Source organism: Larus michahellis, chromosome Z, assembly GCF_964199755.1.
Source record: "Larus michahellis chromosome Z, bLarMic1.1, whole genome shotgun sequence".
NCBI classification, from domain to species: domain Eukaryota; kingdom Metazoa; phylum Chordata; class Aves; order Charadriiformes; family Laridae; genus Larus; species Larus michahellis.
Genome location: NC_133930.1, coordinates 29,024,749 through 29,043,600, shown reverse-complemented (window position 1 = coordinate 29,043,600; position 18,852 = coordinate 29,024,749). Strand labels below are relative to the sequence as shown.

At 39.0% G+C, this 18,852-nt stretch overlaps 1 protein-coding gene across 1 annotated transcript in view; it reads right to left on the bottom strand.

Moving 5' to 3' along the window:
- The window catches only part of DOCK8 (dedicator of cytokinesis 8), a 95,543-nt gene that overhangs the window by 42,092 nt on the left and 34,599 nt on the right, over nt 1-18,852 (bottom strand). Inside the window, exons 12-20 of the mRNA XM_074570115.1 lie at nt 18,553-18,692; nt 18,227-18,320; nt 16,921-17,083; nt 7,523-7,640; nt 5,524-5,594; nt 4,720-4,858; nt 3,168-3,269; nt 2,328-2,423; nt 329-563 (exon numbers count right to left, since the gene is read on the bottom strand). Coding sequence (XP_074426216.1) covers nt 329-563; nt 2,328-2,423; nt 3,168-3,269; nt 4,720-4,858; nt 5,524-5,594; nt 7,523-7,640; nt 16,921-17,083; nt 18,227-18,320; nt 18,553-18,692 — 1,158 coding nt within the window. The remainder of the gene's footprint in view (nt 1-328; nt 564-2,327; nt 2,424-3,167; nt 3,270-4,719; nt 4,859-5,523; nt 5,595-7,522; nt 7,641-16,920; nt 17,084-18,226; nt 18,321-18,552; nt 18,693-18,852) is intronic.

Sequence of the window (18,852 nt, the reverse complement as noted above, 5' to 3'; positions counted from 1 at the left end):
TGTTTTCCTTGGAAAACAACTGAATTCCGAACAAAGTTAAATCACAACCCACTTTCTGACCTATATTTCCAGATAAGTAAACTTCTAGGATTTGAGGTACCTCCCAACCAGAGTCTGAGAGTCTTATATGTAGGAAGAAAAGGAGAGAAGGCAGGAAATCAGTTAAACCTGATCAAATTGTGCAGTGAAACTGTGTCTTGAGAAACACAACTTTTTCAGAAGTAGAGTACCCCAAAGACTAAATCTGAGCCTGGATATTTAGCAATCACTTCCACCACATCTCTTGTTTGCTTGCAGTACCACTCCAAGTCCATGCACCAGTAAATACCTGTCTGGCCAGCTATGACCATGGGCTGTACTGCCAGCTGGAAGAGTTTATCTAGTACCAAATGTAAAAACAAGACAAGAGGTTCAAGGCGTGAAGAATTCAAACAGATAATGCTGAGTTTCAGTTCATGTTCCAGTGCAGCCTCTGTAATCTTCTGGTCCATCAGTCGAATGGGGAATGTCACTTGACTTTCCAGAGAATGGCACAGGGTGAAGAACTTCTCCAGGTGATTGTCCTGCAAATACAGTGCACTCACAGTTAACAAAGTTGATATAGTTCAGGCTGCCGCTAGCTGAACAAAGCCTGATTGTCCCACCTGATGGGATGAGAGAAAATGTTTCACCCTTCTGGCTTGCAGTGGTGGCTAGCCCTAGAGATCGATTTGTAAAGCAGCTTTGTTTGTTCCTTTTCATCTGTGTCAAATTCAGATCAGCTTAAAAGCAGAAAAGTTAAAGCCCTTACTGAAGTGATTGCTTCATTTAATGAAAATACTATTCCCTTTTTCTAGTAAAGCTCTGTCACTTCATAGGTCTATAGTTCCTCTGCCACCCACACCTAAGTTCCAGCTATATACATATTATGTGCCTTATGAGTATGCCCTACCAGTATTTAAAAAGCATACTGCAAAGGGTGATGGACCTGCTTCAGACACAGACACAGGGCCTTCAGTTGTTAGGACATAGCTATCAGGGTTAACTAGAATGGGATGATGGGGAGGAGACAGCGCAAAGTAGCAGAAACAAAATAAAGCTACTCTGCCTCAAACCAGTATTCCAATAAGATGGGCAAAGCTCCAATTTCCTATCACATTTAAGTGACCAGAATCATAGAGTTCTCATTCAGCACTAAGCTTGTGTCCTCACACCACAGGGCATTGACAGCTGAGCCGCCTAAAGCATTCTGGCAGTATAACCAGTCCCTACAGGTGGGGAGGTGCTATGTCTCTGCAGATGTAGACACATTGTCTGAACTAGCCTTGCAGAATAGAAGATGGGGACTGCAGAAACTGGCACTGCGCCCTGCCAGAGTCTTTAAACACAGCCTAAGCAGACCCTCACTGAGCTGAGGGGACATCTATTGCTTGATGTGACTTGCTGTTGAGAGGGCAAGTTCACTTATACCAATACATCTCATGTCACCAAAGGATTTCATTCACTGAGGATATCAGGTTATTTCCATAACCGTTAGTTGGTGTTAAACCTGTGTGGGCTTAAACTGGACTGGACTGTCTGGGCTGGAAAAGCTGGGCACGAGCCAACAATGTGCACTTGCAGCCCAGAAGGCCAATCGCATCCTGGGCTGCATCAAAAGAAGCGTGGCCAGCAGATCCAGAGAGGTGATTCTCCTCCTCTACTCTGCTCTCGTGAGACCCCACCTGGAGTACTGTGTCCAGCTCTGAAGCCCTCAGCACAAGAAGGACATGGACCTGTTGGAGCAGGTGCAGGGAAGGGCCATGAAGATGATCAAAGGGCTGGAGCACCTCTCCTATGAGGACAGGCTGAGAGAGCTGGGGTTGTTCAGCCTGGAGAAGAGAAGGCTCCGGGGAGACCTTATAGAGGCCTTCCAGTGCCTGAAGGGGGCCTGTAAGAAAGCCAGGGAGGGGCTGTTTGCAAGGGCTTGTAGCGATAGGACGAGGCGCAATGGTCTTAAACTAAAGCAGGGTAGGTTTAGATTAGACATTAGGAAGAAGTTCTTTACTGTGAGGGTGGTGAGACACTGGAACAGGTTGCCCAGAGAGGTGGTGGAGACCTCATCCTTGGAGAGATTCAAGGCCAGGCTTGATGAGGCTCTGAGCAACCTGATCTAGTTGGAGATGTCCCTGCTTACTGCAGGGGGCTTGGACTAGATGACCTTTAAAGATTCCTTCCAACCCAACACATTCTATGAGTCTATGATTCTATGGTAAACATCTCCATTTCATAAACATCCTAAGTTAGCCTGGACATCTGAATTCTTTTCAAAACAAAACTGAAGCTGTGTGTTTCTTCTGATGCATTACCTGAGTGTGAACAGATGAAACAGCTTGCACTTCAATACCAAAAACACCCTTGTGTCCTTCAACCCACTTAATAGGTGGTGTCTGAGATGGAACTTTCTGTGATGGAAAAAAAATATGGAAATCATCATCTTCCTTTTAACAATCAAACAGAAATTCTGTTTACATGGGAACTATAGGTTATTCAAGCTATTCACTTCATTCTAGATATCCAAATTCAGTGCCGTATACAAGACTACAGCTAGGCACCTGCTTGTTCTCATAGACTAGATGGAGAGAAGTTGATGCATTGAACACAGAAATTTGGAGCACCTCATCTGGATGCCTGGGATGGCGTCCAGCTGGGATGTCTGATGGGATATTTTTAAGGAAATAATTTCCCAGTTGAAGCACTGCCAAAAACACTCCATGGTAATGTTGTGGAGTTTTAACCCTTTGGACAGTTTCCTACTTGCCATATTTACTCAGTGGGCACAATTTCCTGCTCCAGCTGCAGCACCTGACTCCCTTTCTCCTCCCTCTCCTTTACAGCCACAAAAAAATGAGCAAATCATCCTACAGAAGAAAGCAAATTATTGACTTGACACCGTCTAAGCAAATGTAGTCCTGATTAGACAATTTACAAGGATTTGCTTGGGTAACTAAAGTTAAAAACCACAATATAACAATATAAAATAATAACATCACTGACAATAAAAACAACATTTTTCTTCAGAGATTTACCCTTTTAAAATACAAAAGGGAGGCATTGCCTACAAGCAGACAGCAATGTTAGTTAGTAAAACACTTATGCTGTTCTTCTACATTAGGAAAATATTATCTTTTTATGATTTTCTTCGTTACCTCAGGAGAGTGAATTGAATAATGGAAAGGCAGCTTATCCAGTGCAACAGGAAGACAATAACATCCAGTTTGAAGACGATCGTTTAATAGAATTGGCAGCCACTGAAACAAATGAAAACACAGCAATATTCATGACTATATATGATTAGGGTTATTTATCTAATTTGTTATGTACAGTCAACAAAATGACAAATGAGATATTGACCCAAGCTTCTCTATTCTAACCCATTCAACACTAATTTCTTTGCATTTTAAATTCACTGATAGCTACTGTGGAAAAATGTACAGGACTGCTTTACAAACCATCTCTTTTGAAGAAAACAAACACAGTGCTTTTCATGTGAGACACATATTTTTCTAGTAAATCCTACCAGAACGAATTAATAGAGTCCATGTTTTTATTTAAAAAATCACGTATCTTGAATAGACTGATCCTTGGCTTTGAAGCAAATCGACAGAATTAAAGTTTTGCTAAGGATAAATCAAACACCTTAGCCATGGTCACCATGAGGATTAAGGCCAGAATGACTCATCATAACTCTGTATTGGTATTTGGACACACCTTATTTTTCTTCTATTCAAGTCTGAAAGAGGCTGTGCATTTGAGTGTCACAGAGGAAGAACATTTAGGTGAACAGAACCTTGAAAATTAAGTCCTCACCTATGTCAAATCTTGCTCTGGAACGACAAACTAATTTACTTCTTACCAATCCCATTTACATTGGTGGGACTATATCTGTCCATAAAAGAAAACCCATTTGAAAGGATTCTCAGCACTGGGATCAAAAACAAATGCAAACTTCACAGCAGGAACACATGGAAAGCACTTGTCTGGCCCCACATCTCAATCGCTGACCATAGCACCAGGACGTTTTCACATCTGAAGTATTATCATCATCTGTGCTTTCCTCTTATTTTAAAATCTCTCCAGTTAAAAATATCGATGGATAAAGAAAAAGGTCAAAGAGACTATGCTACAATGTGTATTTCTCAAGCTAAAACACACTAGTCTCAACACGAAGATAATGAATGCAAGAAAATTAAATTGTATCTTCTAGATTCTTTCTGGTTTTTTAATTTTGATGTGGGTAAAACACACTTCAGATCATAAACAATATGTCATATAAAACCTATTTGAAAATGCTATATTAGTTACCTCATGTATTAAGTTGTTAGATAACAGTAAATAATTGTATTTGCATATGATTTAGGGGTTTTTTTTTGATAAATAGAATCTAACAGAATTAGGTGATGTGCTATAAAGCATTGCTGTTGCAAATATTTAGGTGCATACTTAACTTCAGTTGTGTCAGGTGAATTCATCAACTTCAAAGACATTTAACAATGTAAAATTATAAGGCGAGGATGTAACAGCACAAGTTGCACCTGATTTCTGTGAATTAACATTAAGAACTTCTACTGGTTTTGGTGTATTACCATAACCAGAAAAGGAATATATGACAAAATTTTTGACAAGCAAAGAATCTGTTTGCATGGGATGTAGATATACATGCACACACACGCACACTCTTATATATTACATGGAACTTACTGAATACCCGATGAGGGTTTCCACAGATGCTCCTTGCTTTGGCTGGCAGCTGATGTGATAGAACGTGAACAATAGATGGTGTTTCTCTGTGAGTTTTGCTGGCAGCTTAATTTTCACTTCTTCATAAAAGTCAGGGGACCTGTTTAAAAAAATGCCAAGCACACTTCCAATGTTAGTATAAGACAGAGCAGAAGGCTCTAGTAGTAGGCTTCTAGATGCTATGGTTATAAAAACTGTATAAATCCTGAAAATAGCCCCAGAGCAGAGTTAAACAAAGTACATATATACAACTATATTTATGAACTATATACAGCTTTGCATGAGGAAAAGCAGAGATGGTAGTGGCTGAAATGTTTCAGATTTCACCAATCTCTATAATTTCAAAAACATTCAACCTTAATTTTAGGTTCCAGTATATTTATTGTGTAAATTCTAAATCCCAAGTCCACATTCATGAGAATGAGAATGTCCCTTTAGCTCTTTTGGTTCTGTGAATTCATTGAAGTGAATGCTGTTGCAAAGTTGTGCTGCTACTTCCTGCTCCTGCTCCTCAATCTTCAGATTAGAAATATTCTCAACTAGTCTCTGAAAAGCTCCACACAAGAAAAGCAATAGTTGCTTACTCAATGGTCAGTTATGCAAATGCATGTAGCAATCCAAAGTAGATATGACAAATCCATGTAAAACGTAAATGTTTAAAATGAATTAGTACCAGCATTCCTTGATGAACTATGTAGGTTAAGAATTATGTAAAGAGGTCATGATTAATACTTCTCAAGTCATACAAATAGTAACAATACTTACTTATTATGATATGTGATAGCTGTGTATATTTCTTGCACAAATTCTGGACCTGAAGATTTCCCAAAAATTACCTACATTAAGAAGAAAAGAAAGTAACAGCAGTCAGGTTTAAAGCATTTAATTGTCATCATCTTGTATAAATTTTAAGACAGTATCTGCAGTTGAAAATGACTCTTCAATTTTATCGTAGCACATTAACACAGATGTCTTATTACTGAATACCTTCATCACACACTAATAAGGGTAAAATAGCAGGAAAATGGAGCAGAGGTCATTTCCGGAGCCACTGACTACCCCACACCACATTCTCTAGTAATGCACTAAAAAGTTAGAAATTGCAGGAATAAAGTTATGGTAAGCCTCTCACATTGTCGTATTAGCTTCAACAAAATGCTAAAAAGTTAAATTAACATTATTTTCAGAAGTTTGTTTTTCAGTTGTAGCCTGCTCATTTAACAGTTTTAAACTAAAAGAGGGGAGATTTAGATTAGATATTAGGAAGAAATTCTATATTGTGAGGGTGGTGAGGCACTGGAACAGGTTGCCAAGGGAGACTGTGGATGATCCGTCCCTGGAAGTGTTCAAGGCCAGGCTGGATGGGGCTTTGAGCAGCCTGGTCTAGCGGGCGGTGTCCCTGCCCATGGCAGGGGGGTTGGAACTAGATGATCTTTAAGGTCCCTTCCAACCTCAACCATTCTGTGATTCTATGATGGATCTCACCCTACTTTGGAGGTCCAAAGTTCCTTTACAATCAATTAAGAGAAACAGGCATTTTTAGTGCTTGATTTGCTTCCCTCATTTCAGACACAGTCTCATGGTAAGGACCTGGAATCCATTAACTTTAAAGGGAGCCCTGGGAGGTGAGCTTAGACAAGGGTATCTGTACAGCACAAGTCCATATATATTGAGATGCAATGCTCTCACAGTGGAGAGGGATGCCAGATGAACTGTGTCTGTCCTACGCATTTGTCAAAACCTAATTGTAATACTGGCAGAGTTTAAGGAAACCAACAATGCAGTATTGTGTAAAAGACAGTGTTACATTCACATGGCACAGCGCCAGCTCTGGAAGAAACATGGCTTAGGAAAACACAGTGGTGATGCTCTGATTTCAATTCCAGAGCTCTTGTGGAGTAAGGCTGCAAAGTATGCACTGTGCAGTGTCAGCATGGTGATAAAGGCTGGTTAGATGTCTGTCCTTGTTCCAAAATATTGTTGGATTAAAGTTCTTTAAAGTAATCTTTCTGCTCATTTTTCCCCCCTCTAGCACATAAAATCACAAAAGATTTTATCCCAATGTTATTCTTAAATAGCCAAATACCATATCTGAAAATTTCCCAAAAAATTCAGGCTGAAGCAGACGTCTGGGTTAGAACACTTCAAACTGAACATCTGAAGCTTGATAAAGCTGAAGAGAGTATCTTATAATGAGAAATGTTGAATAACCTGAACACGAACAGTGCTGCCTGCTCTGCTAGTAGTGCACACATATCCACAGTGTGTTTCAAACACAGAAAACTCTACGTAAGCTGCATGACTGTGCACCCAGTCAGATTCAGCCAAGGAAGATCCCAACTTCTACCTTCCAGTTTTACACCTGAGTATTTGTGTACATATAGTGCATACAGAGGAGTTAAACTGGAAGACAGACTACATCTTTCTTAAAAGATCTCTGAAGCTCTGTGAATTTTACCATTAGTTTCCAACACAGCATTGATTTAATACAATATCACTCTTCTGAAAATAAGGTAGGAAGACTTAGATAAGAGGGAGCAATATGCCTCTGTTCCACTCCAGTGACAATCTTTCCTGTTGTGGGTAAGGACTACAGCCCTGCTTTCTGATGAGAATGACAAGCTTAACTAGCTCTCTGATGTTAGGCTTCCTAAGGCCCCACTAGAAACCGTGGTGATCAAAGTAAACAATGAGTTATCTCTTCCAAGGTTTGTCAGGAATGCACGTAAGCGAAAGTTTGCTAAGAAATCTCAGCATTTATTACCGGCATTGCACAGGATGGGTCTTCGCCACACATAAACTGGATCTTGATGGTTATGTTTCTTGCAGAAACCGGTCGGTTAGCAAAATTCAGCCTCTGAGGGTAAACATAGAGGAGATTTCTGGAAGAAAGAAAAGGAAGAATAAAATGGGCAAATGGCAAGCATTTTGTTTGAAATGTGTTTGAAAATGAAGTGCACAAACTAGCATTTTGCTGATTCATCTCCCTGTCCTTCAGTTCCACCTAGACAGCAAAGGCTTTGCCAGAACTCCATTTCAGAAGTTCACAAGGAAAAGGTAAATTCTTGCTGTGACACATAGAACATCCTATGTTTAAGGTTTGTCATACAGTAAGCTAGGCGTTTGAGAAGGCAGTCTTCCTATCTCTCTTATTTTCTTGAAATACATAATTCCCAGTTACAAATGAATGAATGTAATGCTTGATGGAATGAAGAACGGGAATCTCTCAAGAAAGCAGCTCCTTTCTCAGCTGTGAAGAATCAGATTTTGGAAGGGGTAAGGAATCACTCAGAGGTGAAAAAAACAAGTAAACCAGCAAATAAAACCAACAACTGAAGTTCATACATTCCTAGCTTATAGCAATAAAGTGACATATATTTCTAGATTCAAAAAGCAGTATCAATGAACCAGAGCAAATGAAAACAAGAAATTTTGAACTATAATTCTAGAAACAGATGTTGTTTAGTAATGAATATAAATAATGCCTTAAAATACAGCATACTTTGCTGTTTACTAGATTCTGTACAAGGCTAGATCACTAGACTTAAGAAGTACCTTTAATTTCCCTTGGGAATTTGGCAGCATAGGCGGTCTTCCAACTTCAAAACCTAACAATTCTGCTAGAGGAGTCAAAATGTTTGTAGAAATATTTTTCTCCAGTGAAGTCTATGGCAAGTCTGAGATTTCAGCTTCACCTGGTTTACACACATTCTGGTATTACGATTATGTCTATTTAATGTCTCATTTTCCCAGTCTGGATAGGATTCTCACTGTTTGTCCTCTGAGTGTAAGGAATAAGACTAATGTTGATGGAAGCATAGTGGCTTCCAGTGAGAAACAGTGAGAACTACTCATGGGCTTTCATGCTTTCTTTTTGTCTGTGACGGTCAGAAGCTACACACAAACCGCTCTGTACTTATCACAGATATTTCCTCAGCACCGTTGTCAGCTGAAAATGTGGAGCAGCTTTGGAGAATGTTGTCATTAAGTCAGACAAGTCCATCTTCCATTTGTTGTATCCCAAGACATAGAAAACTGTGGTTGATTCTCCTTATTGCCATGTGTCATGAGGTGACAATACTCTTCAGCTACACAGTCCAAGCTACTCTGCTAACCAACACATGCTACGTGGGCCACGGCATGCCTTAGCAAGCAAACTAGCATCTAGCTTGCCTTTCCCTTTGTTCAGAATAGTACTCCTGGCCACACCAATGCATTTTCTTTCTTGCCTTCTTAAATGCAATTTCTGTTCTGCCAAATTCTCTCCAAGATGATATTAGGAAAAGCTAAGTGAAAGAGAGAAATATATTGGTAACCTCCACTGAATTATGCTTGGGGGAATGACATATTAAATGAAGGATATTATAAATATTACATCTGCCAGAGGTGAAGAAATACATGTAGGGCAGGCTGCATAATCCAGTCATTGCTTCATTAATCTGCAGCCCAGCAGAAGATGTCACAAATCCATATAATGTCCCTGAGCACTGGATTTTACATTTAGATATGACTTGAGATGAAAGATATGTAAAATCACGAACAGAGAGCTCTCTGCTGACTACGCAACCAAGGAAGCATTATTCCAGCAAGTACTGTACCGAAGAGCTAAAGCTTGTGCCATTTATGCTGAAGCAGTTTTAGGGATCTTGCTTACATATGTATTAAACCCATCAGCACTGAGGAAGAACAGAGGCAAATACTGACTCTGGATACCCTGCAGAGATGAAAGTGATGACTGATTTTTTAAAGCAGGAAGGTGGGAAGATGATCAAAAGAGGTTCCTTCACACAGGCACAAACTGTAGACCCATTGCTGATCACCGCGTAAGTGCTACTGCCTGCCAGATCTGTACCCTCCAAAAGCCTGAGAGGAAGCAGTGACAAGAAGCACTTCCACACTGCAGTTAGTGGAAGTGTCGGGGCAGCATATACTGCTGTATTTTAAATAATGGCACAGCTAGCATGCCCATAAGGACACGGTGAGCTCCAGGAGGCATTGTGTCTCCCTTGAGGCTCTCTGCTGAGCAGAAATATTCAAGCAACATGCCACAGCAATTACTGTTGCTCAGTGTGATTAAACTTCTCCCCTCACTCTCCCTACACAAAGTGAATACAGTCAGATGTGCTTACAAAAAGCAAAAGAGCTACTCAGGAGTCAGTATGGCCACGGCAGAGCACGCAACTTCACTGAGACCAGAGCTCCACAGGACAGCAGAGTCCTGGGTAAGGCATGGATCCAGACAGCTTCTCTGGGTTGGAGACTGACCCAGCAGAGGGATGATAAGATAAGAAGCTACTTCAGAATCAGTTACTTGCTGGGAAAGCCAAGGGTCCACTTAGCCTGACACAGGACACCACGCAGCATTTCTCATTTGAATTTGCTGACCTTCTTACACTTCCATGGGAATTAGCATTGGTGATTTGATCACTTCCCACGGCCAAGCAGTGCAGACCTATCTTCTGCCAAAATGAAATCTTTCAACTTTCAAGTCCATGACCCTTCTCATTGAATATTCCCTGTTTGTAATTATTAGTTGTGTATATGTATGATGTAGTAAAATCCTTCTCCTTGCTAAGTTACACAACATGTGAGGCGTCAACAAGTGCAGCTTAAACTTCTAATGAATATTAGGCATGTTCATTGGTGACGGTGACAAGAAGGCCATACATAGCAAAAGCCAATATATGTGCAAATAGTCACTACAGTTAAAAACCACAAATGTTCTATAGGTGAACTCTGATGGATAGGTTAACATTGCCATTTAATACTTACAGTACCAGAAACAAAACCTGATACACCCATTAGTTAAAATTTTCAATCTTTGGTGATTCCTGTACACTTTTGTTGGGTGAGCTTGAAAATTATAATGCAAATCCCAAACACTTTACCACAGGTGGAAACCTGTCCTAGTCAGCCACTGTCTAGAACAAATAACACAATGATGTAACTTCACCATGTCACCTTCAAGAGGATGTATATGTGTCATATATCCTGTATCTTTGTATGGATAATTTGGATAATAGTTTGAATGATTTTTCTCATGTTGCTAAAATTAAGAATCATCTAAAGAGTCAGTGATCAGATCCTCATTAAATTTAGGCTGAGGGTGATTTTCACTTTATTCTGTCCATTAGCATTGCTGTGAAAACCTTAATAAATTTTTTATTAAAGGTTAGTCAACACAAAAAAAATGTCACCACAAGAACTGAGTGGAAGGATGACTCAAAACATCAGATTTCTGCAGATTCAAATCACAAATTTATGATAAGAAAATAGATATTTCTAAATTTAAATGTGACATAAGGCTTAGAGTCAAGTCAGACTAAAATTTTAATAGCTTTCACTCCAGGACTCATTGTTATTCATTATACATCATTGAACTGACCTACCATTACTTGAAATATCAAATTTTGCCAACGAGTAATCAATGACATCATGTGTTTGAAAACCAAGACCAAAGGCAAAAATGGAGATTTTGTGAATCATAAAAATCACCAACAAAAAAATTTCTTACATATGATATTGATTTTCTAATATGCAAACATAGGTAACTTTCTGACCCACAATTGCCTACTTTATATCATCTTTTTCAGAAGTTACACGTAAAACAATTTTAAAGTTTTCAAATACGAAAATCAAAGGAATTATACCACCTTCTGATGTCTCTGTCCTCCATGTTTTGCAGTGTTCTACCAAACTAAACCCACTGTTCCATTGACAATACCCTCACTTCCTCTGCTGGTTACAGTATTATTAAATCGTGAGTGGCAGTGTTATTGAAGCGGATAAAATGAGTGGATATCCACCAGGAATCAACTATTGCAATATCAAGATGCTGTAATAACAAGATGGTAGGTCACACATAAAGCAGTGCCCACTTGCCTGAATGAAGTATGAAAAGCTGAAAAAGGAAGATAGTAACTATACCATAGGGCTGTATTTTATACATCCATTCGCCATCCCAGGAGCTGTGATTCCTCCAGCTGTGTAAACAGAGGTAAAGCTCTATCCCAAAATTCTCACTGAACCCCTATAATCAAAGAGTGAAATTTCTGACATACCACATTTATGCATATAATAGTGAACCTATATGAAATCTGACAATACAGCTGAGAACTGTGGTGAGATAATTTCGTCTTAATGTATTTAATTAATAAATGACACAGTGAAGGAGTGCTAATAGCATACCATATCTTCCCAAAATACTGTTAATGTGTCCCCCTGAAGTTACATGTGTTAGCTAATGTGAGGCAATATTTCATACTTACCAGGATCATCTTGTTTCCGCAGACACCATGCACTTCTAAAACTTCAGCTGAAAATGCTTAAAAACCTTAGTGAATGACATAGGTTTCAGCAGCATGCAAGATCTATGCAGCTAGAAGTCAAGAGGTGGAACCTGGAATTGTTTTAATTGTCTCACTGATGTATTTACACACTCCCCCATCCTGACCTGGGAAGGTGGAAGCTATACTGACAAACTGCACTGCTCTTGAGTGATGCCTCTTCTCTAAATTGTACACCTCAAAGTAACAATTTATCAAGCAAGAGGGAAAAAAAAAGTCCAGTGGGAAAATTGATGTCCTCTCTCTCTCAGTGCCCTGCAGACCTAAGCTAAAGAAGCCATCTATTCTTACCACAAGGGAAGCCACCTACTACTACCAGTAATCCAGCACTATTAACAATGCTTCTATGAAGTTACTGGAGCATTTTCATTCCAGTGAAAAGCAGACAAATTGTTTGAAGGAGAAAGCGCAGTGTCCTGAGGTTAACAAAAAAATCTGCAGGCATGGAAAGGAATGTGATTCTAACTGTCCTGACTGGGAGCTCTTTACAAAAGGACAACATTCAGCACTCTACTACCTAACCAGAGGCAGTGTCAGTGGTCAGAGTAGCTTCATTTTTTCTTAAGACATTCATGCAAGACCAAAGCACAAGCCACAACCTGCTAAAGTGGAGCTGCAGCAAAACCAAATGAGTGAAGAAGATGCTTTCATTCAAAAACATCTGGAAAGGTAGGCCCCTCACACTTCTTATGTCTGTTGTGTTTTCAGTTGTAGCTTCTTTCTTGTGAGGAAGGTGAGCATTCAGTGTTGCACTCACTGCTAGGTTAAGCTATTTCCTTCACCTGTGCACAACAGAGCAATACTAATCTCCACTTTGTTTACTCTGAAAAAGAAGTTAGAAGTGCCAGCGTCTCCAACCAGCACAAAACTAGAGCAATGGCCTTGTAGAAGATGCACAGGACTACTGTGGTCTCTCCAGATCCCACAGGGAGAGAGGCGGAAAGGAGTAGATAATACTGTGATGGCAGTAATGGGAATAACAGACCATTATACATCAATAGTCTTCCCTTGCACAAAACTAGTCAAGGATGGGGTAGAATGAATACCACCAAAGCAGGCCTCCAGCTGACACTGCATACTACAGCGAGCCTTAGTACAGTGACAGGTGGTTTGCAATTAAATGAAACAAAGCAGCAAAGGAAAGGGGTTTTTCCCCCGCTCCCTTCAAAAATCCCCTAAGCATTAGGCTCTTCCCCTAGCAAAGACAGGACTTCTGTGCCTGGTTAAGCTGAGTTACTGATGAAGCGATGGGACAAATCCCTCTTTCTCAGCACCAACAATTCATAGTGGCAGTAAGCAGCATCATTTTCATTTATATTTCATGAGAAAATAAAATGATAAACAATCTTTAAATTATATGATTTTTCCTATTAAGAATAGAAGGGTATTGAAAGAAATAAATCTTGGAATGTTTTGACATTTTCAGGGAACTATTTTTATTAAAGAAATGTAGGTACACAACAAAAAGAAGTGCTCAATTTCACAGTGCACACAGAAAGGGGCTGGCTGATCTCTCTGTCATAAATCAGAAACAACATCATTTAAAATAATGGCATTACACCAGTATAAAAACTAGCAAGAGCTAAGTTCAAAGACTATAACAGAAGACTCTGCTTCTCCTATGACAAAGGAAGAAGTTATTATTTAAAAAAAAAAAAAAAGATGTTTTTCCTTTGAAATATCTTACATTGTCAAAAAACCCCACCAACCCAAGTACACAAAATCTTTGCATTTCTTTTAAACATTCAGGAGAAAAAATGAAACTAGATGCTTTATTAGCATCTGTCTGGACATGTGTAGAGGTATTATTATGCCAGTAAGACCTTACCAGACTCTATTTTTCTAAGTTTTCATTTCTATGTTTTTTAAGTCCATTTCTATGTGTAACCTTCTCTTACATTCATGGTAACATTAATAGAAAACAGGTAATTATTTTATCCATTTTTCATTCTCTTGTTATCTAAATCTATAGCACTGGTAAAAAAAAATTATTTGCAGACTTAAAATCAAAAATTAGGAAACATTAAATCACCTGTAACACACTAGCAGACCATGACATTCAGTTATGACTAAGGCCTAGCACATCGCTTAATTAAAACAGGATGGTTCTACTTTTTAGATTAGAGCAAGGGAATAAAATAATGTGAAACCCTTAATATCTGTCTCTATTCAAATTCAGAGTTACTTTGCATAGGTTAGTCTAATCTCAGGCTCAAAACAGTATTCACCATGCGGAGAAGTAAGCAAGGAAAATTGCATGCCAGTTAAATTAAGCAAATACGTTGGCCTACGTTCCCTAACGATGCTTTTGCTTGCCAAACAGAGCACTGGCACAATTATGTGGCAAAAGCATCTCAGATGCGGCCAGGTGATTCCAGCTTGTGGGAAAAGAAGGTGCTTCCAACAGCACTGTGCAAACACAAGTGTTACTTCCTGGACCCCTCCAAGTTCTAGACCCTGCTGTTTCATAATGTTTGCAAAGCTGCCTCGTCTGACATTCTGGGGAACTATGCTGAAGTTCATTAACAGTTTCAGTTGGCGAATTCCCTTCTCACTCCAAATGTGTTTGTTGTCACAAGGCAATTGAACCATGACCTAGCATTTCTGCATTTTTTTTTCACCATTTCCCCAGTGTATCTAACTAATTGTCTTTAGGGTTTAATTTGGTTATTAACTGATTGAGTTACAGTTTACAGCAGTTTACTTATGGTATGTCAGTTGTGTCATCACACATTGATTCACTAATTAAGGTAAAGATTTATGAAGGCAAATATTCTTTATAGTTATTCTCTTCATTGTTACAGGTTAGGCCGGACAGATCCTACTCTGTTTTGTTACCACGACTTTTACTTAGCATGAAAATCAAAACAGAGCCCAAAAAGCCTGCAGAGACTAAGCACGCTGGCTGTGAACTCTTGCACAAAGAGTGCAACAGTTGAGCTATAGCTAGCAAGCATTTCTTCTAATGTAGGTGAATGTATTCAACACAGACACCCTAGCAACTGAAGAATACTGTGTGGAGACACCCAAACTTGCTTCAGGAGATGCACAAATTAATTTTCAGCATGGTGGCTTTGTTATTCATGAAGTCTGTCTGCAGGAGTTTACCTTGGTGAGAACTAAAGAGAGAATATTCTGTGCTCAACTCTCTTTCTAGCTCAGCAATACAGGCATTGCTAATGCTTTCCATTTTCAAAAGCACACCCTTAGACACTACCAGGCTGCACACTAGAGTTGACACATGCTACTCCTTACTGGGGCCAGACAATGAATAGGAAAGTTAAAATTCCATCTTATTTTTGTATTTTTTTTAAAAGGTGTCATTACTCAAGTTCATTTACATTTGCATTATTAATTGTATAAAAACTACTTCCCCTATAAAAATGTCTGCATAAACCCCCTAAAAATGGGGGGGAAGGGGGTGGTGGTGGTGGGAGACATTCATTTCCGTCTTTGATACACAGAGAAGACAGAAGTACCACAACCTTCTGCATTTTAGCATTCTGGTGCCGAGAGCGCAAAGAAACTGCCCTCAGGAGTTTTAATATCACAGATTCACAGCACAGCCCAGGAGTAACTCCTCCAAAACTTCTAATAAGGGCCTATCCAAACCGGCTTACTTACTTATTCCCCTGCTGACACCACGTGGCAAGTTGTTATCGTGAGATAAGATGCCACTTCCTGTTTTTGCTTTCCTTCAAAGCTGAGACCCTAATCCAGGTGTCACGAACAGCCTCACTGGCTCTCCAGTTTCCTGTGAAGTTGTGGAGCATCTCCCCAGGATAAATTAGTCTGCAGTATTGCAGTTCTGAGTTGTACTGAACCACAAGTCTTAGCCTTCCCTTCTCCTGTCCTGGGTGGGGTCAGGTGAATGTGTGGGAGATCTGGCTCTTTGCTAATCTCTGCTGCAAGAAGTGAGTAAGATTTACATCCCTTTATTCAGCTCCTTCATTCTGTGATTCCTTACTGATGGTCACATATTTGACACTAATTTAGTACCTACCTGATGTTTTAGGGATCAGAAAACTCCCTTAGAATAGCATCAACTACTGTTGTAAGAAGCATTCTGCTTTACTTCCATGCCTTCACTAACACAATGGTTACGTGAAAGTTAGTATTTCTGTATCTATAATACTGCAATACACCCGTTTTGAATTCTTGGTAGTTAGCTGTTATCAATATCACTGTTCACTAGCACTACTATGCTGCACAAACATGTTGAAGCACATTCTTTTGATAGGCTTTTCTTCTTGGAGGCTCAGATGTGCCAGACCACAAAGAAATTACGGGAATTGCTCAGTTGCATGCTAATGAACACCATGGTCTTCTTGAAACAATCAGGATAGAACAGATTTAAGAAAAGAAACAACATAGCCTAGAGTCCTTGTCATGGTGAAAAAGTACACAGAGCAACACGTTACTTGCTCAGATGCTCAGATGACTCAAATTAACAGTAGAAACCACACAGCAGAAATATTTACCAAAACTATTAAAAATGATACTAAGATCTACTGTGAAAAAAATACATAAGAGGAAAGATATATATATGCCAGGTCAATAAGAGCTGTTAGGGTTCTTTTGACATTTTAGAAAAATTTTCAAAGGACAACATAATTAGAATAGTAAATACATTATAGAACATCCTGCAGGTGTTTCATCTTGTAATGGCTAGTAAGATTAAATAATCATCCTAATGCATAAACTTTAACATTAAAAAAAATATTTTTAGTTTCTGTTTCTGAAAAAAATATATCTAAATCACAATTATTTTTGAAAATGGATCTTAAGAATTTAAAAAATATATGTTATTTCTTACCTGTAAATTGTATGAGGAACATACACTTCTCTAATTGGGAATTCCAAAATCTCTTTGTGAGGACGATTACGGTTTTCTGGAAATGGCTTCACTGGTAGTAATTCTGGTGTCAGACAAAACCCAAGGTTTTCTGGAGCTGGGGAAATCTCCAGTTTAAGTGTTCCTTAAAAAAAAAATCACTAAATGTCAGCAAAAAATATAAAACATAACAAATGCATTATAAAACAAAAATGAAAACAATGTATGAGGTTACATAGCAACAGTGCAGAAATAAGAACTGAATCTTTGGCTTAAAGGCTGCATGAGAATGAAAGCATAGGTGTAGAAAGATGCACAAGAAGTAACCTCCACATCAGGCCAATATATAGCTTTTTATGTCTACCCTGTACAATTTCAAAGAAACAGGAAAGAAAGAAGGAATATCATATACTGGGTTGATGTTCTAGTATCTTTCACACACAAATAATATAAAACTTGTCTGGGAGACAAATAAAAGATAAAAGGGCAGCTGTCTAATACAGTTCTCTCTCACTCCTCCACTCAGATTCTGCTCTAGTTAATCTCTGCCAAAGTAGACACCGCCCACCAGGGAAGCCAGGCTTGCTGTGGTGAGCAGTTAAACAGTTAATACTGATAATAATACCGTTTACCCAAGTATGACTAGACTTTCAATGTAAATTCTCTGTTGTGATAAGTGAAAACTATGTGGGGAACTCAGACTTGTCATTTCTGGCAATCAGCTAAAAAGGCAAAACAGCTTTGCACTTAGTTAATTTTTGTTCTAAGGTTCCTCTACAACCCAGAAGAGCTTGAGCTGTAATTTATGCAAAAAGAAAAAATAAGCTGGTCCGGTTTTTGACAGTAGCCAAACACTATCTCTACTTTGTTAGCTAACACTGACCCAAATACCCAAATAAGATGAAATGTGTACAGATTTTAATCTCCTTCTGTAAAATATGACCATTTAAAAATATTGCAGGAATAGCAAGGATCTTAGAAGTCTGCTTTAAAGCGCTGTCTTCGAACAGTTTGAATAACAAAAGACATTGAGCAGATAGATACACTGTAAATTACGAAGGAAAGGAAATAATTTTAGAATATCAAGCTAAACATAAATTTCCATACTCACTCCTACAGAAAAGAAACCTCAAAAGCATGTGCGCTCAGGCAGACACTGGGAACTCAGGCGGTTCCACAATAGCACATACTATAGACTTAAAACCCAAGTTAATTATATTTTGGGGTTGGAATTTACAGAACAATTTAGGGGAGAAAATTCATTTCCATACAAAAATGAGTTATATACCTGGTAAAGTCTTAATTCTTCTCTGCAAGGAAGACGATCTTTTGAAATCAGCTAAAAATTTGAACAGATCTTCATCACTGAGCCTGTCTCCTTCCTACCAGGAGAAAGACAAAAATCAGTGCCTTTACAACAATACTCCATAACACTGAGAAAAGCTTCTGAGTGACCCATGTCCTTCAGGCATGCAAAGCAAGTGGATTACTGCCTACTTGACAGCAGTTATTCTCTGTCGCCACATGAACATCACTGGTAACTTGTCCCAACACAGTTCACATTACATAGATGAAAAATGTCGTAGGCAATCAGAAATAAAGACTATTCAGTACCTGTTTAAAGAAGGTGTTGAGGGTCAGAGAAATTGTTTTAAAGTTTGATACTGGATAGCTGTCCTCTGAGCTGAGACTTCTTTCAGAAAGTCTTCTTGCCTGTAGCAGTGTTGCCCTCTTGTCACCGGTGGATCCTTTCCCTTCAAAGGAAAATTAAATGAAACATCAACTTGCTTTGTGTTGCTTCAGTACAAAGACTACCAGAATACACTAGAAATGCACAACTTCCCAGAAACATCAGAGGACAGAGAGAGTACCTAAAACATTTCACTACTTTTATTTCAGACTATGTGAAATAGC